The sequence below is a fragment of the Leptidea sinapis genome, chromosome 36, assembly GCF_905404315.1.
Source record: "Leptidea sinapis chromosome 36, ilLepSina1.1, whole genome shotgun sequence".
In the NCBI taxonomy this organism is placed as follows: domain Eukaryota; kingdom Metazoa; phylum Arthropoda; class Insecta; order Lepidoptera; family Pieridae; genus Leptidea; species Leptidea sinapis.
In genome coordinates this window covers 6,608,006-6,629,671 of record NC_066300.1, presented here as the reverse complement: position 1 = coordinate 6,629,671, position 21,666 = coordinate 6,608,006, and the positions used below count along the sequence as shown (strand labels likewise).

Here is a 21,666-nt window from a genome sequence, read left to right as displayed (position 1 = left end):
GTTTCTTTCCGAGTCATGGATGTTTACATGTATTTATGTATGTTTAAGTAAGTATATTCTATTAAATACATCGTTGTCTTGCACCCATAGTACAGGCTATGCCTAGTTTGGGGCAAGATAATTTGTTTAAAAATGGCCGTCAAGAACACACGCACTCACAAGCGTGTGAGCATGTTTCTGCCAGAATACTCGGTAATTTCGTGGTAAGTCGGTATCGCAGTGATGTAGAAACCTAGTGAGTGCCCATCGTTACTTTCAATCCGATTAAGATTAGATATCTTCCGCTGATTCTTAAGGTCCGAAGAGCATAAACTAGATCTAATTTCGTGTTGAAGTCCACTGCCGAAAAATGCTTGGAATTCAATCTGACCTAATATTGGAAAACCAGAAGTATCTATCTTAATCAAACAAAATTACAAGAATTTCACTATAAGTACATTATTACTATTAAATACATAAAGTAGGTTAATTTAATTAAAAGCTAACAATCAAATTAGCCTTGACTCTGAAATATGTCTCTGTGTTCTCAGAGAGAGTGTTTCCGATATTCGATTGGAATTTAATTATTTTAAAACTCTTAAAGCTATTCAGTGCCGGTATAATATGATGATAAATTTCTTATCTTTATCTTCATCATCATCAGCCGGAAGACGTCCACTGCTGGACAAAGGCCTCCCCCAAAGATTTCCACGACGATCGGTCCTGCGCTGCCCTGATCCAACGTATTCCAGCGATCTCGGTACGTGGTCGCCATTCGAGGACTTTACTGCCCCAACGGCCATCTGTCCGTCGAACTGTGCCCTGCCCACTGCCACTTCAGTTTCGCAATCATTTGGACTATGTCGATTACTTTGGTTCTTCTATTTTAGTTATTGCTTGTAACTAATTCTAGTAGGCTTCATAAGATACATAATAGCTTTAAGGGTAAATGTATACACTTCTACAATAAAGTCCCAGCCACTGTTCAGGCATTATCTATAAATAAATTTAAATGTTTTATAAAAAAATGGCTCTGTCGTAAATCCTATTACTCCACTGCTGAATATCTAAATGATCGGACAGCCTGGGACTAGATAGTGATTATTTTATAGCGACTGTACAATATTGTATATTTTTATTGAAAAGAGCGCAAAAAAAAGAATACTGGGAGAGTTTCTTGCGCCGCTTCTTCTCTCTCAGAGCGCCATTTGTTTCCGAAGCGGTAGTAGTATCTAGTAGTATAAGAAATGACATCAAAAAGAATTCTAAAGGAATCAATTTTGAGAAAATAAATGCCTTTTATGCCTTTTACGGATCTCCTCATTCCTAATTCGATCTCGCAGAGAAACTCCGAGCATAGCCCTCACCATTGTGCTCTGAGCGACCATGACCTTTCTCAAAGGGCCCATAGTTAGCGACCACGTCTGCGTACCGTAAGTCATCACTGGCAACACACACTGGTTGAAAACCTTCGTCTTCAGATCTTTATATAATATATAAATCCAGTGTCCTGATGTTTGTTTCCAGTGAACTAGTAAACTAATGAACGTATTTTATTGGGGATTACTTTATGGAGTGCAGTTTAGTCCAACTTGAGAGGTAGGATAGTTTTTATTGCGATTTAGGACCCATAATAATAATTATTTCCAATATTTGTTTTGTATGGACATATTTTCTATGAGACAATTCATTGATGCACGGTTTGGCTGTTCTGCTGTGAAAACATTATAACAAGAGGGAGCATATTTTACGAATCATTTAATTAAAATTTTAACAGTATTTTATTAATTACAGTGTACAGAACATCGTCTGTCATAAAAAGGCATAAAAGGCATTTATTTTCTCAAAATTGATTCCTTTAGAATTCTTTTTGATGTCATTTCTTTAACTTCTAGATACTACTACCTCTTCGGAAACAAATGGCGCTCTCAGAGAGAAGAAGTGGCGCAAGAAACTCTCCCAGCATTCATTTTTTGCGCTTTTTTCAATTATCTTTCTTGTCGGGTCAGCGAGTGATAGAATAAAATCGATCACATGATGTTGCGAACAGATGACATTCATACTTAACTCCGAAGAGTTATTTTGTTAGGAGTAGAGTTATTTTTTGCACCACAAACCATAAACTCACATATATAACCAAACCATTGATTCTGGATGTATAGCTTCATTCCGCAGTGCAATTCACAAGGAATTTTTATATTATTTAATTTTTCTTCTCCTCTCTCCCGTTCCTGAAGCATGATTTTAGTTTATGAGGCAACGCTCGTAACATGTATAACATAATTAAAGAGTCACATTATAAATGCGAATGTGAGTCTGTTCTTTTATGTCTTCTCGTCTTAACTAGTCAACCGCCCATCAAGAAAATTTATACGTTGTCATGGCAAAGACAAGGATTACATTTTGTCTCGAATTGTTAAGTATCCGAGGGATCGCGGTACTACACTGGAGAGCAAAAAAATCGACTAAATTCATACTTTCGCACTCAAAGTGCTCTAGGTTTAAAATTAAGACCTAAATCTCAATTTAGGTCATAAATTCTTAAAGTTTTAGGTCTAGCCTTAAAAATAAAAACAATGATGGCAGAGTTAACTTTTAGGCAACGTCACAATAGTCGAGTAATGGTCACTGTATGATTTCGTACTCGTTTCCTCAGTTAGCATTGCGCGACCTTAGGGCGTACAATGGCTATAAAAGGTGATCTTCCCCTGTCACCCTTATCAGTTGACCGTGAAACGTCAACAGGTACACATCGTCTCAATCTCCAAGGAAGAAAATTTCCCGGAAATGGATACAACAGCAGAAGTAGCGGCTCAAGCAGTTACGCTTTTGCAACAGGGCTGGAGTCAACGACAAGTGGCTCGTACTTTGCAGATAAGCCAGTCAGCTGTATCAAGAATATACCGACGGCACCAGGAGACTGGTGGCTTTCACCGACGAAGAGGTTTCGGTAGAAGTCGGTCCACTTCGGAGCGAGACGATCGCTTTATCGTCAGTACTTCGCTGAGAAATCGTTCTCTCACCGAGGTTCAAGTTCAACGGGAGCTTCGAGAAACACGTGGGGTAGCTGTAAGTTCTTGGACAGTGAGAAGAAGACTCAAGGCAGCAACCCTCACTTCAAAAAGACCAGCAACGGGTCACAAATTGACTGCAGCTCATCCCGGCTACGTTTTGCAAGAGAACACGTCGATTGGACTGCGGACCAATGGCGCTCAGTTCTCTTCTCGGATGAAAGCAGAGTATGCCTACATGGTAGCGACAGAAGGAGAAGAGTGTACAGAAGGCCGGGGGAGCGATACGCACAATGCTGCATAGCAGAAACTGTTGCGTACGGAGGAGGTTTCTGCATGGTGTGGGCTGGCATTTCAATGGATGCAAAAACCGAACTGGTATTTATCGAAACTGGCCGCCATGTCGGAGGTTTGACTGCAAATCGGTATATTGAAGAAATCTTGGGAGACCACGTCATCCCATACGCTGGTTTTATTGAAGAAAACTTCATCCTGATGCAGGATAATGCCCGTCCACACAGTGCAAATGTCGTGCGTGAGTATCTACGAGACGTGGGTATCGCTGTTATGGACTGGCCAGCTCGTAGTCCGGACTTAAATCTTATCGAGCATTTATGGGATGAGCTAAAGAGAAGAGTCCGGGCTAGAGATCCTGCACCAAATTCAAGAGCTGACCTACAAGCGGCTCTGACCGAAGAATGGGAGGGCATACCACAAGACGCAATGAAGCACCTCATTGGATCAATGAGGAACCAATTAGAAGCTGTAATCAGAGCAAGAGGGGGTAACACCAGGTATTAAAGCTGTTATCATGTTTAATAAAGTTTATTTTAAAATGTTATGTTGTTTTTCTTTTAAATTTTTATCCTTAATTTTTCAAGTTTCAGTACTCGCAGAGTTCAAAAGCATTTATTCTTCAAAAAAAAATGTGCAAGATAAGAGTATTTGTACTCATTATAAAGCTAACATCTAGAAATTAAAGATTTTAAGACCTATTAAATTATAGATTATAGTATATATTATATATTAAATTATTATTATTGATTTAAATTGAGATTTAGGTCTTGATTTTAAACCTAGAGCACTTTGAGTGCGAAAGTATGAATTGAGTCGATTTTTTTGCTCTCCAGTGTAGTTCTACGCGAAGTCGCCGTCTTACTGAGATACTAATTAATGCTTGTTCTTTTTTATCTTTGTTTACTAATTCGTAAATTACTTTACAAAACATAAGTAACCCTTCATTAGTCATCTCCTGCTTATTCATAGTAATTGAAGCTTACAATAAAATATAAATAAATTATCTCTTTGCAACATTGACAAATTGTATGAAATGTTTCTTTGTCAGTACCTACTTGACAATCTGAAATACCAGTGTTCCAGTGTACAACTATCACTACATCTTAATATATATAAATTACGTGACACGTTGTTTGTCCGCGATGGACTCCTAAACGAATGAACGGATTTTAATGGGGATTACTCCATGGGGTGCAGTTTGGTCCAACTTGAGAGATAGGATAGTTTTTATTTCGATTTGGGGCCAATAATTATATTTATTTTCAATATTTGTTTTGTATGGACATATTTTCTATGAGAGAATTTAGTGACGCACGGTTTGACAGTTCCGCTGTGAAACAATTTCATTATAACAACAGGGAGCATTTTTTACGAAAGAATTCTTGATGTTTTGAAATATTATTGGCAAATTTCTATAAAACAAAGTCTTCCACCGCGTCTGTCTGTCTTACTGTTCGCGATAAACTGAAAACTACTTCACCGATTTTCAAGCTGTTTTCACCAAAAGAAAGCGTGGTTCTCTAGGAACGGTTTAGTATATCATTTGTTAAGTTTTTAAATAGATCTTTGTAATCTTTAACGATGATTGTTGTAGGTGTCGGGAAAAATAAATCGTCTGGGAGCTTCCAACGAAAAAGCTGTTTTTTTTTATTGTCTACAGTTAGTAAAAACAGCTAAGTTTATAGATAATTCTATATTCGTAACGTGATCACAACGTTTGTGCCAAATCGGATGCCGAGAGATAATCCGACTTAAATACGGATGTCCTGTCCACGTGAATACCGGACACCTTTTTATGACTAAAAACAGAAAAACAACAACTTATTAATTTTATACAGTTTTCATTCGCGCAGTTACTAAATTTGTTTTTTTATTATATATTTTACTGACCATACTGAAGCATAGTATATTGTTTGTGAAAAAGTTCGTAACATATTTTACACGCCAGGTTAAAACAACACGTTCCAGTACAAATTGTTGAGAAATCTTTAAAGGGCTAATAATTCTACTGAGTCATATAAAGACGTCACAAAAATTATTTATTTACTTACCTGCGTAGTACATCCATTATAATGATCTTCTCAAGCTAACTATCTCAATGGTATAGCTAAAAATAGAACTGCTATGCTTACCTCCATTTAATCTGGCTGGAAACCCGCAAGCTTTTGAGACTACTTTGCATGCGCGGGACTTATACAGGTAACATAGGTACAAGGTAAGGTACAAGGTATTTTATCGTCCATCGTCCAAATTTGATGCGGCGTTGACAAATTCAAATTCAAATATTTTTATTCAAAATAGGATTTAAAATCACTTATAGAAAATCAAAAACTACCACCCATTCAAAAGAGACTGCCTCAGACCTGAGAAGAATGGGCGCAAGAAATTCAGCGGGCTTTTTTTTGCAATAAACATTTATAATTAAAGAGTCTGAGGGTGTTCGCTTTATTCTCAGTCCGTGGTGTCATTAAGAAAATCTTTTATGCTATAATAACCTTTCCCACACAAACGTTTTTTAACAATTCTTTTAAATTTCGTAACACATTTGTTTTGTACATTTTCTGGGATCATATTGTAGAAGCATATACATCGCCCAACAAAAGACTTACTAACTCGACCCAACCCAGTAGTAGGCATAACACAGTTTCTAGAGAATTCCTCAATGTGCTTATGAACATACAGAACATTATCAAAAATGTATTGAGAAGCAACAGTCAAAATGTTTATTTCTTTAAATTTTTCTCTCAATGATTCTCTAGGACCTAGGTTATAAATCACGCGAATAGCCGTTAAAATCACCTCATATATACAGTGATCCAAAAATAAGATGAATCTGATTGCATAGTAGGTACCTTTGCGACGTTTAATTGAAACATGACATAACTTAAATAACAAGAGTAAATTATGAGGATTGTGCCTATTCTGGCGTTTCATTTGCGAAAATAATTTACACCGAAAGGGAATCAATTCTCCGGATGAAGTTACCGAGGGTAATGCTCACTTTTGAGGATCAAGCGATAGTATTAGCAGGCGAGCATCGCGAAACTATTGAATTTGTAAGCAATTAATAACCTTTTTGCTTCCCCTATAACAAGTGTTATATATCTTTGATCATAAGACCATTCAAATTATTTTTGATCACATGAAATAGCTAAAGGCAACATAATAATTATAGGCATATAAAATAATAATTACAGTCTGTAAAAAAATGCACGCGGTTGTTAATAGCTTTATAATAGCTGATAGGCCTAGCCTCTTGCTGCTAGAAAACCGATGAAAACGGGCCAGGTTTATTACTTTAGTGTGCGTGGCATGCTACGTCTTACACCCACGATTATGTCACTTTGTGTCAGTGTGCGTTCATCGCTCAAAATAGAGGTATCTGTCAATCTCAATTTATTTCGACGTTTTGACAGCTGTCAAAGTCTATGCAAGACGTTTAAATGATCTAAGTTAATATCGAATTTCACTAGCCGCTCAATATTCGAGATTAGGCCTGTCTTATGTCATGTAATGTCACTCACCACAACTCCCCATACTGGCTGGAAGTCCCTGTGCCTGAGGTCGCTCGAAGGTGCCACCTTGCTCGGCTTGGTGTTGCGGTCGAACACTGGCGGCGGACTCTCGTCTTCGTCAGACGATAACTACATTCATGACATGTCAAAAATAAAGTTACATTTCAGGGAAGAAAAATCAAATCTGTATCAAAAAACACCTGTATATGTGACTGATTTTCCTCCACAATATTACGCTTTCTTGCGCGGTGTTTCGAGGACGATACGACCGGCGATGGGTGCCAGCCTAGTGAAACTGAGATGACGGCTAAAATCTAGTAAAAAACGGAGATAGCCGAAATCCACTACGTTTTAAGCAATTGTTCGCTTTCAAACTTAGCCGGATTATACTTCATCGCCAATCGCCCAACTGTAATTACTACTATTTCAAATCTCACTGCATGTTTCATACCAAAATAAATTTCAATTCTTACTTAGGCAGTCGCGCCTCTTATAACGTAGTATTTATATCATCTTTAATGGCTACCTTCAATAAAAGTGCGTACACCTTTCTAAAAGGCCGGTAACTCTCCTATGATCCTCTCGTGTTGCAAGACACCTCGTTAATTCTCTCATTCCAAGATAGACTTACCTTAGCAATATTCGGTGACGACTGTGATCTGTTCATTGCCGCCGTACTTCCGCTATCCATCGGTACATCATCGTATCCATCGCCATCTTCGTTCTGCGAAAACGTCACATAATTTAGTGAGGCTGAATGCAAACTACACTTGAAAACCCTTCATTTGTAAAAGAAGTTGATTAATTCATTAAACACTATATCGGGGAGGTTGTTATTAAGGAAAAATACCATAATTTGTAGCTTTTTGTTGCTAAATAGTACAAAAAAAAGGGCGATTTTGTTGCTTTACTTGCCGTTTCCGATAAATAACGATTATTCCTAGTTTGGTATAAAGCAAGAATAGATCATTATTATAACACTAGAAATAAGGGATTGCTTGTAACTAATTCTAGTGGCTTCATAAGATACATAATAGCTTTAAGGGTAAATGTATACACTTCTACAATAAAGTCCCAGTCACTGTTCAGGCATTATCTATAAATAAATTTAAATGTTTTATAAAAAAATGGCTCTGTCGTAAATCCTATAACTCCACTGCTGAATATCTAAATGATCGGACAGCCTGGGACTAGATTGTGATTATTTTATAGCGACTGTACAATATTGTATATTTTTATTGAAAAGAGCGCAAAAAAAAGAATGCTGGGAGAGTTTCTTGCGCCGCTTCTTCCCTCTCAGAGCGCCATTTGTTTCCGAAGCGGTAGTAGTATCTAGTAGTATAAGAAATGACATCAAAAAGAATTCTAAAGGAATCAATTTTGAGAAAGTAAATGCCTTTTAGAAACATGATAAATCGGTGACTATGTCGTCCAACCGAGAAGCCCAAATTTGTAGCTTTTTTGTTGCCTAATTAATTCCTAAACCGGCGATTTTGTTAATTGTGCCTTTTACGATAAATCACGACTACGGCAAGTTTGATATTAAGCAATCATAGAAACATGGTAAATCGGTAACCATCTGGTCAACCGATAGGCCAAATTTGTCGCTAATATGTTGCTGAAGAGGAGTACAATCAGAAAAAAACCAGTATATTAAATAAAATGGGTCCATGCATGTTGCTAAAGAAAGGGGCGTGCATATCATATAGGCAATAAGGCAGTGCCTACCTCGTTAAAAACCTACATAAATATATAACTTGTGTTAGAGTTGATTTTTTTTTTATGGAATAAGAGGACAACGAGCGTATGGGTCACCTGTTGTTAAGTGATCACCGCCTCCCACAATGTCTTGCAACACCAGAGGAATCACAAGAGCGTTGCCGGCCTTTAAGGAAGGAGTACGCGCTTTTTTTGAAGGTACCTATGTCGTATCGACCCGGGAACCCCGCACAAGGAAGCTCATTCCACAGCTTTGTAGAACGTGGAAGAAAGCTCCTTGAAAACCGCACTGTGGAGGACCGCCACACAACCAGATGGTGGGGATGATATCCTAACTTGTGGCGTGTCGTGCGAGGGTAGAATTCGGCGGCAGGAATCAGGTTAAACAGCTCTTCGGAACACTCCCCGTGATAAATGCGGTACAAGACACACAATGAAGCGACGTCTCTACGCAACGCCAAGTGATCCAGCCGTTCACAGATTTAGTTTCATTTGGTTGCGTAATTTATTACCAACCTTTTATTAACCACCCACTCATAATTCTTTTCCTTAAGGCTAGATCCTAAATACTTACGGTAGGCGGTCTCCCGATTCGATATACAACTTCAATATTTAGACCTCAAAAACTAGTATTGTCAAACAAAAGCGCAAGTACGCAAGAAGTGTCGGGGACCCAGTTATTTGTGAACGGCTGGATCACTTGGTGTTGCGTAGAGATGTCGCTTCACTGTGTGTTTTCTACCGCGTTTATCACGGGAAGTGTTCCGAAGAGCTGTTTAACCTGATTCCTGCCACCGAATTCGACTTTCGCAGGACACGTAAGGATATCATCCCTACCATCTGGATGTGTGGCGGTCCTCCACAGTGCGGTTTTCAAGGAGCTTTCTTCCACGTACTACAAAACTGTGGAATGAGCTTCCTTGTGCAGTGTTTCCGCGACGATACGACATGGGTACCTTCAAAAAAGCGCATACTCCTTCCTTAAAGGCCGGCAACGCTCTTGTGATTCCTCTGGTGTAGCAAGAGATTGTGGGCAGCGGTGATCACTTAACAACAGGTGACCCGTACGTTCGTTTGTCCTCCTAATCCATAAAATAACAAAAAAAAAGTACACCTAGTGAAATCTAGAGTTTGTTAGAAAACCAATGCACGCCCCTGGATAAAGAGTGTGCGTTATGTTTAAATGTAAAAGTTTCTCCATAACGCTTAGTTTCTCCGTAAAAGCGTCGAATAATCGTCGTCGAATGACGGTCCTATCGTATGCACAACCAACGATTGTTTTTTTATTATTAAAATACGGGACGTGACGAGCAGGACGTTCAGCTGATGGAAATTGATACGCCTTGCCCATTACAAGTGCTATATTTATATTATTATTATATTACATCACATAAGAGCAAGCATTTATATGATGAATATGGATGTTTGTTTCCGAGTCATGGATGTTTAAATGTAGTTATGTATGTTTATTATAATAATTTAAAAATTATAAATACATATTTATGTGTATTTAAGTAAGTATATTTTTTAAATATATCGAGTATATCGTTGTCTTGCAATCCATAACACAGGCTAATTTGGCAAGATAATCTGTGTAAAAAGTGTATAAATATTATTATTATTATTATTACAACGCAGTGCCGATCAGGATTCTTCAAAAGCCCAAAACTTCTGTCGACACTACAATTGCGCTCGTCACCTTGAGACATAAGATGTTAAGTCCCATTTGCCCAATAATTTCACTAGCTACGGCGCCCTTCAGACCGAAACACAGTAATGTTTACACATTACTGTTTCACGGCAGCATATGTATGTATTCGTTTCACACATAATAAATTCCACAAACCTTGAGGAGCGGTTTCCGCTTGCCCCGAGCTTCGGCCAGCTTCCGTTTCCGCTCCGTCTCGAGTGCCTCCCGTTGTCTGTCCAACGTTATCCGTTGAGCGTTCACGGCGGCAATACGCGCTCGCTTCGCTTCGAAGTCGCGAGTGGCCGCCTCACGCTCACGGGCTGTCACTTAATCATTAATAGTTATTTATGCAACTGTTGTGTAATAAGGGGTATTAAAACACGAAGAAGTATTTATTTTTTGATAATAGTATCACATGAGTGTTTTAATACCTAATTATCAACAGTTGCATACAAGACTTTATCTACACATAGAATATGAATCCTCTAAAAGATTCTGAAGCAGTTAGCTTACTGCTAATATTAAAACAGCCAGTCCTAGTAGTAACCTAATATCATCCATTACTGATTATATACAAATAAACTAAGTATTAATGAAAGAATTATTTATTTTAGTAGTAATTTTTATTTTGTATAGTGCAATAATTAAAATTCACTTGAATATTATGTTCTTTTGGAAATTAATTGCTGATTTTTTGTAAACAAAACAATAAAAATATCGAAGAAAAATGGCGGGGATTCGAATAACCTACTTTTTTTTACGGCGCGCGACGTTCTGGTAGTGTGGAACGCGCGTAAACCAAAATATTCTTTTTTTAAAATTCATACAGATACCGCGCATCGAGCAATAAGAATATGGCTGTCTGTTGAAACTCTTTAAGCATGAAGGGAATGAAAAAAAATAGGAGTGTTGTTATGAAATTCAGTACAACATTACAACACTCTTTTGGATGATGTAATGGTTATTAGAACATTGGGTGTTTAAATGTTGGCAATAAGCTAATTGTTTCAGAATCTTTAATAGAGGATTTAAAGCATGGGTGTAGATAAAATAATTTTAGTTAAACCATCATCCAAAATCGAGAAGTGCCCTTTGGCACTAGAACAATATCGAAAGTGCCGTACGGCACACTACGCAATGACCAACTTCTGACCCTCATTTTGTTCATAAGATAGTTTATTTTGCATGGCCTTATAGCTTCTTTCAATAGCTTTCTTATACATTCTCTCATAATATCCTAATAACGAGCAATCTATTAAAACACCTAAAATAAAATAATACACAACTTCTGCAGCAAACTAGTCTTTATGGTTCCGTACCCAAAGGGCCACTAAGGGAACCCAAGACACCATTGTCCATCTATTTGTCTGTATCTTATAAATCCCAATAGACGCAATATTTTCAAAGTCAAAATTGAAAAAAAAAGGGGGCTGGGCGGTCGGCGCGGCGATGTTCCATTTTCAAAATAAAAAAGGGTAAAATCACTGACGAAATCTAAAATAAAGGCCGAAATTAATTTTGTCAATAAACTAAATATACAATATGTTGTTTCTAATTCGGCAAAGAACGATTCAAATGCAGTAATTGGTAGTTTTGCAAAACTTTCGGAGAAAATAATTTGGTACATAAGAAGAAGAAATAAAGAAATGACTCTTTATACAAATTCATTTGTACCAAAATATATGCCTATTACGATTATATATTACGAGATTATGTCTCCAGCGCTATACCCGCTTTGCTAATCGTCTGAATGGCACCTGATCCATAAGACTTGTTTGTTTGATCAACTCTCCAGCTCTGGCGCAATCTACAGGATCTAATTTACAGTTGGCCTGCATTGTCCTCATAATTGCATATTAGGAAATTTACTCTTTCAAATCTAATCGAATCTAAATATCCAATTTACCAATCCATTGAATTCGCGAAACATCCCATGAAAGTGTGTTTTTGCTTAAGGAATGATAAATATACTTATTCACCTTCAATATCGTTTGATTGATTTGTGGTCGAGATCACTTCAGCCATTTTCTCCGCCTCTTCCTTCTCTTTCCGCTGATATTCCTCTAACTTCTCCCGAAGCGTTTGGTTTTCTTGTTCCTATAAAAAAAAATGTTACATAAGAGCGAGGATAACGGTTCCGAAAGTTCCAGAAGTTAAATGTCCCGACGTCTTATATGATGAAAACGGGACTTACATGTTGTAGATAATCACCCATTTCATAGGTCGAATTTTGAATTCAAATTCAAATATTCAAAAATAATATAATAATAGTCAAAAACTACCACCCATTCAAAATAGACTGCATCAGACCTGAGAAGAGTGGGCGCAAGAAACTCAACGGGATTTAAAAAAAAAGATATGGATTACAATTTTATATCGTACTATAAACATTTATAATTAAAGAGTCTGTGGTATCATTAAGAAAATCGTTTATGCTAAGTTTAAGGTTACTATTAACCTTTTCCACACAAACGTTTTTTAACAATTCTTTTAAGTTTCGTAACCCATTTGTTTTGTACATTTTCTGGGATCATATTGTAGAAGCATTTACATCACCGAATAAAGGACTTACTAACTCGACTTAACCGAGTAGTAGGCATAACAAGTACCGGGTAGTAGTTTGGAGAGGATGTTTCCGAACTTGGGTTTAAGCGTGATACAACTTACAATTACGTGATTTATGTACTCCTATCACCCTGAATTTGCTCCACTGAGGTGAAAATATGGAAAACGGTGAATTAGAAAACTACTAGTCATCTCCATGTATAAGCACATACCATGTCAAACTGCTTATTCTCCAACTGCATCAGTTGTGATATGATCTCTTGCTCCCGAAGCTGGAACATGGAGCGCAACTCGTCACGTTGTTCCGTCTCCTTCTGCTGCCGAACTTTATCCCAATCCTGCATGGATTACAGTTTATTATAACATATCTATATACAGGGTGGACCAAAAGTCCGTTTATAATTGGAATGATGATTAAAAAAAAAACTAATTACAGTAGATCAAAATTGTTTATTGTTTTCGATAGTAAACAAAAGGGGAATTTATTTCTTAAAAATCACATCATCCATATGCAATACTTCATTATTCTGGCATTGCTGCAATCTAGAGCGGAAATTTTCGATGACAGCTTTACATGTTTCTGTTGAGATGTTTTGGATTTCTGTGCGAATACGATCCTTTAATTCGTCAAGAGTTACTGGGTTCGTTGGCTGGAATGCAGGGGTTTTTGATCACCATGGCATAGTGTCACTCCAATAACGACAATTTGTCTATTAACATGCCCATTTAGGTGGAAGTGTGCCTTGTTGAGAAAAAAATGTTTGTAAAACTGGTGAATCGCTCTACAATTTCGTTCGCAAACTGCAACCTAGTGGCATGGTCCTGAGGCCTTAATTCCTGCACCATTTGGATTTTATAGGAATGTAGACTTAAATCTTTCTTGAGAATGCGGTTTAATACATCATTATCTTAGCACGTTAAGGACAGCAGACCGCTTTCGAGTTGATAGTCCAGGTTGGTCACGAACAGACGATTTTACTCGCTCCACGTTTTCGGGGTCGACCAGATCGACGTAAATCCATTGTTGAACCCGTCTTCTCAAACTTGAGCACCCATTTTTTAATTAACACACCTGATTGAGCTTGATTTTTGTGTCGTATCTTGTAATGATTGCAAAACTTTCGTTGAGCTAAGGTCGCAGAATCGTTGTTTCGATAGTACTCGCGTACACAAAATGCACGTTGACTACCGCTAAATGACGCCATGGTACTAAATTCCCATTGGCCGCTCTTGCAATGCGTAACCCTTCCACTCCCCTCCGCCGCCGCTGCTAGACGCGGCAACCGATTCAAATGTAAACAGACTTTTGGTCCACCCTGTATATAAAAATGAATTGCTGTTCGTTAGTCTCGCTAAAACTCGAGAACGGCAGGACCGATTTGGCTAATTTTGGCCTTGAATTATTTGTGGGAGTCCAGGGAAGGTTTGAATGACCATGAAAATCCTCGAATTTAAATAAAAACAACAATTTTGATTTGCCTTTCAGAAATAAAATAAAAATAATAGTTTAAAATAAATAACTAATTAGAATTTTTATATTTTTCTAACTTTCTAAGGAGGTAAAAAATAAACTTCCTTAAAACACGGGTAACACTTAAAAAGTCCTTTTGTTTGTTTTCAGTTTATTTTATACAAAAGTTTAGGTCTTTTATTTATCGATAAAGGTAGTGTGAAGTCTGCCGGGTTAACTAGTTATTCATAATTTTAGTCACTCTTGGATTGTTATCAAACGAAATTACGTTATCCAAACCGAAAAATTCTATTTTTTTTAGTCTCGACGACTAGTCTCTAAAGAATACAAGCGTATAGTCGAACATATAATTCGAGATCAAAAATGTAAACAATGGTGTTGCCAACAACAAAATTATTAACCTTTTTTATTGAAATATACTAAAATATCATTTTAAAATTATAAGTGTAGCCTATATACATGTAATTAAATATTACACAACGTATTCTCTTTAAAATATAGCACAAAATACATCCAAAATTTAAAATGTAAATTTACTGTGCAAACTTAGCGTTGACACTGGCAATAAGATAGAAGCTCTAAACATTTGGCTCGTCTAAAGAAGAAATACGAAAATAATGTTACAAAAAATCTTAGTCGTAGTGACAGGTATGCCTGGTTGCCATATTGTTTTGTTCATTCGGTTTCTGACGATCGTTGTGATTGAACGTGCCCTTCTTGCTTTTCGTTTATATATTAAACTATATTTTATATGTTTATATAATAAATATGAGTCAATTGAGGTGTGTTTTAATAATATATACCTTTGCTATATACATGTTTAAGTAGCGGTATATTGTGCAGTTAATAATAGTAAATACTTTGACAGGTAATGCAACATCGAAAATGTGGTTTGATACTCAAATTAAAACTCCTGAATAAGCTTTCTTAGAGTGGCTTAAAGGCTCGAACCAGAAAAAGATTGCGTTTTATAATCTCATATAGGCAGCGAGGACGGTTTTGTAGATGGAGGATTATTAATATTCGAATCCAAAAAAAAAAAACACTGAAAATTCGCTCATTATGAAAATTGGTAAAAAGGCACACTGCCAAACCCAAAAACCAATTCGGTAATTGTTTTAATGTCCCTTACTCCCGTGGGTTAGAATTGAACCCCACAACTGCCCGACAGAAAGCGCAAATTATGCTCTAATAATAGCTCATATCCAAAAACTATAAATAATGAAGAATAGACATCGTAAAAAGAGAAAAATTTAATTGTCGACCTTTTGCTGGGGACAAGTTGGCTGCGGAAAATAAAATTTATTATAAAAGTAACCAATTCCGATTCGTCGACTTCAAGCTTTTCAGATCCCGAATCAGAGAGCGTATATTAATATGGAAATTATTTCTTTTATGTTTGGTAACCATTATCAAATAAAGACATTTGAAATTATCATAATATGTACTATTAATCAAAATAAGTTTATTATAAAACCTAGGAAAATGTTGATAATCTCTGAAATGTCATTTTGACAATTACATTTCTTTGTTTACATTTTTGATCTCGAATTACATTTCCGAGTATAGACGCTATTTATTATATTATAATATTCATTAAGATGTTGAAGTTCAGCCGCTGACAGAGCAGTTAATATTGCTTGAGATTGTCATTCTGTTGCTTCTGAGTCACCGCGACGCGATGCCTATTCTACTCCAGTGGTACCTACATTTTTTGCTATACTCAGTTTATTTGATCAGAGGTTTTAGATAAACAAAAACAAACGTATACATTAGGTACCTAGGTACTTTCTGATTAGGCAATGTTAGTAGGATTTTTTTTTCTGTAATTGTTCGAATTGTAAGATAAATTCGGCCTTTTCAGATTGGCCCTCTCATAGCCGCAATTAAGTACTTAAGTACGTCATAGTGTGCGTAAACTAATTTATCAATGTATTATTAGTCCAACGCAGCTTCGAACCGAGTGCGATTTAAAATTATTTTTTCTTTACAAATGAAAACTTAAGTGAAACCTCTTTATTCTTTGAATCCGTAGACGCTTTCAAAGACAGAGCGGAAGAAGTACCTGTTCAGCTTCGATCCGCTGCATCTCTAGAGTAAGTGAGGTGTCAGCGATCTGTTGTTGCTGCTCCAGGATCTGTTGCATACTGCGAGCTCTGTCCGCGTACAGTTGAACTGCTGCCATCTATAATAGCATATTAGAATTGTTTACTTTGTTGAGTTTTTTATATAAGTTTAAATTAAGTTATTCGGCATCATACCATAACTGTAACACCGTTCCGAGTCGCATTACATCTTAAACTACCTGATAACGAAGGCTTGCTTTTTGTTAGCGACAAATATAAGTGTGTTGGAAATGCTGACTCGAACGAATATTGCAAAATTATTTTTTATATGACGGGTAATCAATATATAATAATAAATAATTATTGTAGTCGATATTTTCGTCGCAGTCTTCGGTCTTAGTAATTATCGTAGTAATTTATCTCTATCTGTAGATAGTATATTGGGAACGGCCTTAAGTCAACATGCATAATGAATATATAGAGAAGTACTGAAAAACAATACAATACATACTTTGCAAGTTGTAATTTTAAAATATCAATGACTATTTGACTCCCACAATTAAAGTCTTTGAAAATATATAATTTAATAAAAACCACACAGTACTGATAAGTAATTACTGTGTGGTTACCCTATCTTAATACAAAAGTTTGTGGGACACTCTACGCGGAGTAGCGGGGAGGGTTCACGAGCCGCCAAAGGTCATAAGCGCCCTCTCGCCGTATAACTTGTAACTATTGAATTTTATTTGTTATCACCGAAATGCGGTAGTAATAATAGTAATCCATGTTGTACCAATCTGAAAATACCGCACAAAGAAAGTCATTTCTCAAAGTTTTTGGTCATCGCCAATTAAGTCAAACGGCTCCAAATTTCACGTAACAAAATCAGTAGACATTGTATTGAATGCGGCACAGAATGCATTGAAATCTCTAGAGAACACCAAGTGAGCGTTAACAGAATTCCCGACTCGCTTAAATGCCTCTGCTTGTGGCGGCGACGTGTGGCGGGCCGGTCCCTTCCCTAAAATATGGTCGAGGGAGGTGATGGCTGGTCCATGCGTCATACTCGTGGTGGCTGGATGATCTTGTTACCGGGAGGTCTGCTTGATGTGTTTTTTTTTATTATTATTTCCTTTAAAGTTAAAGTTATTATATATTTTATTTTATGAAATGCTCACATAATGCCTCTATTTTTTTACGGTATGTGTGGATTGATGCATCTACTATACTCAATAACTCTTGTGTTTATAAGTATTAACTTTTTTTGACTTTTGTAAGCCTTTCAGTTTTTGACATTTGAGTATTTTTGCTGCGTCACAGTGCATATATTGTAATCGAAATGATTTGTAAAACAATTAAAATGTAAATCTTGACTTAAAAGAGTGGCAATGAGTTTCTTGCTACTTCTTCTACTTAGCTCAACCCTTTACGAAGTAGCGGTAAATTCAATAAGAATTTTTTTTTTTTTTTTGACATTCATAAGTGTCATTTCCGTGACCTACATGAATAAAGTGTTTTTGAATTTGAATTCAATTCAAGCAGCATACGGTCAAACGATTCCAGGAATAGGTGTAAGGGTAGAGGGAACAATATTGTTCACCAACGCAACATTATTTTCATTCTATAAAAATTAAAAACAAATAAATTACCTTGCTGCTACGGTCTATTTGCGGCTCGCCTGGCTTTGGTCGAGCCACTGGCGTTTGGGGTATCAGGTCGGACCAGTTCGGGTAATCTATTTCACCTAAAGCAAAACAGATATGTACTCGTATATAGTTGGTATTTATAAATATCGATGGCCAATTGATTGTGTAGCAGGCACTGGTTTAGAACGAGAGTAGTATTGCCGATATCGCGTGCTTTCTCTCACCCGTGTGTCTTGTGGCAGAATGTAATTATTACCTGCAGCTGAAGATGTTAATACTAGATATATAATAGAGGGCGGCACTGAAAATTTCGGGAATCAAGGAAGTGACACAACATTACTATTTAAAAATGTATTTATTGCTTTTCGAAGTATTCTCCGCGAAATTTGACACATTTTTCCATACGATGGAACCAATCATTGAAGCGACCATTCCACAGCGTCTTCAGATGATGAAAATCTCTGACCACGCAATTTATTCTTTATTTTAGGGAAAGTATAGAAATCATTAGGGCTTAGGTCGGGGCTGTACGGCGGATGGTCTTATAATTCTATGTTTTCTTGCTCTAAAAACTCTTTTGTTCTGTGCGCGGTGTGAGTACTCGCATTGTCGTGATGGAGGATGATGCGGCGGTTGCAGTTCTCTTTACGGAGTTCAGAAACGACCTGTGGCAAACAAATGCGAGCATACCATTCTGCATTAACCGTTCTTTGACCCTCAAGAGGAATAGTCGCAACATGGCCGGTTTTGGAGACAAACGTGGCCACCATTTTTTTTGCAACACTCCGTGAACGAACAATTTGTGTTGACTTTAATTCATTTTCGAACACCCAAACTCGTGACTGGATTTTTGTTTCGGGTTCGTACGCGTATCCTCAGATCCTGCGTGGAATCTTTCGAGAGTTCTGACGCACCAAGTAACGCGAGCCGCTTTTTGCTCTTCACAGAGCAAATGCTGTATCCATCGGGAAAACAACTTTTTTACATCTAATTGTTCATGCAAGATTATTTGTATTTGACTCATGCCAATGTCTAAAGTTGCCTGAATTTCGCGGTATGTCACATGTCGATCTTCCTCAATCAGCTTACGCACAGCATCAACGTTTTCTTTGGTGCCTGCAGTTTTTGGACGACCTCGACGGGGATCATCACTGAGCTTGACACGTCCACGTTGAAATTCAGCAAACCAGCGATAAATTTTTTGATGGGGCTTCATCACCAAATGCACAAGACATCCGGTCAACACGCTGTTTTTGTGTTAAACCACTTCGAAAGTCATAATAAATCATCGCTCTAGAATTTTCTCGAGTCAATTCCATTTTCTCAACGACTGTAACAAGTTTGAAAAGACGTTGCGACAAGACCGAGAATGTTTTTTTATATAAATAAATAGTATTCGATTTTAAAAACCTAGGAGTTTTCAATTAAAAAGATTTTAATATGACAGGAACAGTGGAAATATTCCTTTCCCGATACTTTTAGTGCAGCCCTCGTAGTTCCCGCCAGAAGGACACTTCCGATGTCACTGCGCCGTAGTGATGTACCGAACAAATTGGCGATAGAATAAGGGGTGCAGAGGGGAGAGGGGAGAGGTCAGTGATACCGCGCTATTGGTCGATACGTGTCGGCGTTTTAAAATACAGCCGTATACAAAAATCTTGAGATAATGTTGACACAGGTTCCTTCAAACAATTTTGTCGGTGTTAGTGGATTATTTTTGTACGTGACTGCAGTAAATATGCGTTAGTACAGCCAACCCCTTCCCATCCGTGCTCTTTATATGTGGCAGAACTATGTTATCACACATGGTAATGTATTAATGTGTGTGTAAGTGATCGGTTGTAAGACACATGTCAATCAACAAGTGTGGTAAAGCTCCATTCAAGTCTGCTCATTCATGTTGTCGTTCTGTCTTAGTGGCATTACAATACATCTATGACCGGCATGAACTTATTCTTTTCATTTCCATCGAGTAGTATATAGAGAAATAGAATTATTATAGTATATGAATGGAATGTAAGTCAAATTCATTACTCTTGTAACTAATAATTAATACTACTCTTACCTAACATGTCATCAAGCATGGTATCCTGCGACGGAAGGACAGCCTGAGGGTTGGTTGTGAAGGCAGGGTACTTCAGCAACCAATCCTCATATCCTCCCCACAGGGCCACTGGCTGCCTCGAATACTGTACTTTGACATCCCACTGTTGGACATAATTCTATTTCAATAGGAAAATAAGAACATCACAACAATATTAACCATACCATCAATAACAATACTGTTAGCTTAGCGGTTCACCCCTTGTCTGTCAGAACCACGACAAATATATGTTATTTCAATCTGATCGACTAATGTACATTTAGGGCAACACTAACCAACATTGATATCTGCATTCAATGTATAAATTAAAGAAATGTTTCTTAAAATCTTTTTCTTAATAATTCCACCTTCGCAGGACACGCCACAAGTTAGGATATCATCTCCACCATCTGGATGTGTGGCGGTCCTCCACAGTGCGGTTTTCAAGGAGCTTCCTTCCACGTACTACAAAGCTGTGGAATGAGCTTCCTTGTGGGTTGTTTCCGGGACGATACGACATGGGTACCTTCAAAAAAAGCGCGTACACCTTCCTTAAAGGCCGGCAACGCTCTTGTGATTCCTCTGGTGTTGCAAGAGAATGTGGGCGGCGGTGATCACTTAACACCAGGTGACCCGTACGCTCGTTTGTCCTCCTATTCCATAAAAAAACTGTAATATATTATATGTTACCACTATGTTAATAAGTTTTACCAGTGGAGTAGTGTAAGATAGCGGCACGTTCTTTGCCATGAAAAAGTATTATTTTGTTTCGAATTGAAGGGCGACGTAGTAATTAGTGATATTATAACGTTAATGAGATTTAATATCTTCTGTCTAAAAGTGACAAGCGCAAATGAACGTCTTCTTCGTCTCGTCACTTTATCTCATAAAAATAAACTATGCCATAGTTGTTATCTTCATGAGCAAAATGCATGTCAGTTTACCTTAAGTAATATAGTTTTAAGTAAGTGCAATGGTTTCCCGGGTATCACAGTGGTGCTACTCCAGTCCAGCATCACAATGAGGTCCATAGTGGCTCTTTCAGCCCATACCGGACGCGAGGCCTGTGGCAAGTTTTGTTCCAGTACATGTGCTGATTGGCTGAAAATTAGGCATAAAGGCATTTATTTTCTCAAAATTGATTCCTTTAGAATTCTTTTTGGTGTCATTTCTTATACTACTAGATACTACTAACGCTTCGGAAACAAATGGCGCTCTGAGAGAGAAGAAGCGCCGCAAGAAACTTTCCCAGCATTCTTTTTTTGCGCTCTTTTCAATAAAAATATACAATATTGTACAGTCATTTCTATCGCTATAAAATAATCACAATCTAGTCCCAGGCTGTCCGATCATTTAGATATTCAGCAGTGGAGTAATAGGATTTACGACAGAGCCATTTTTTTATAAAACATTTAAATTTATTTATCGATAATCCCTGAACAGTGGCTGGGACTTTATTATAGAAGTGTATACATTTACCCTTAAAGCTATTATGTATCTATCTTATGAAGCCTACTAGAATTAGTTACAAGCAATCCCTTTCTAGTGTTATAATAATGAAAATCACTATTAAGAGCAAAAAGGTGACGATTTTTGTGAACATATATTAAATTTTCATAAATGT

At 37.3% G+C, this 21,666-nt stretch overlaps 1 protein-coding gene across 2 annotated transcripts in view; it reads right to left on the bottom strand.

Moving 5' to 3' along the window:
- The window catches only part of LOC126975440 (ubiquitin carboxyl-terminal hydrolase 8), a 48,733-nt gene that overhangs the window by 19,795 nt on the left and 7,272 nt on the right, over positions 1–21,666 (bottom strand). The window contains exons 5-13 of one of the 2 annotated variants that reach the window (XM_050823330.1): positions 20,987–21,143; positions 20,025–20,166; positions 17,963–18,057; positions 16,313–16,432; positions 12,989–13,114; positions 12,191–12,308; positions 10,368–10,537; positions 7,434–7,526; positions 6,812–6,931 (exon numbers count right to left, since the gene is read on the bottom strand). In XM_050823330.1, the coding sequence (XP_050679287.1) occupies positions 6,812–6,931; positions 7,434–7,526; positions 10,368–10,537; positions 12,191–12,308; positions 12,989–13,114; positions 16,313–16,432; positions 17,963–18,057; positions 20,025–20,166; positions 20,987–21,143 (1,141 nt within the window). The remainder of the gene's footprint in view (positions 1–6,811; positions 6,932–7,433; positions 7,527–10,367; positions 10,538–12,190; positions 12,309–12,988; positions 13,115–16,312; positions 16,433–17,962; positions 18,058–20,024; positions 20,167–20,986; positions 21,144–21,666) is intronic. The other variant, XM_050823331.1, reaches the window with a different exon arrangement.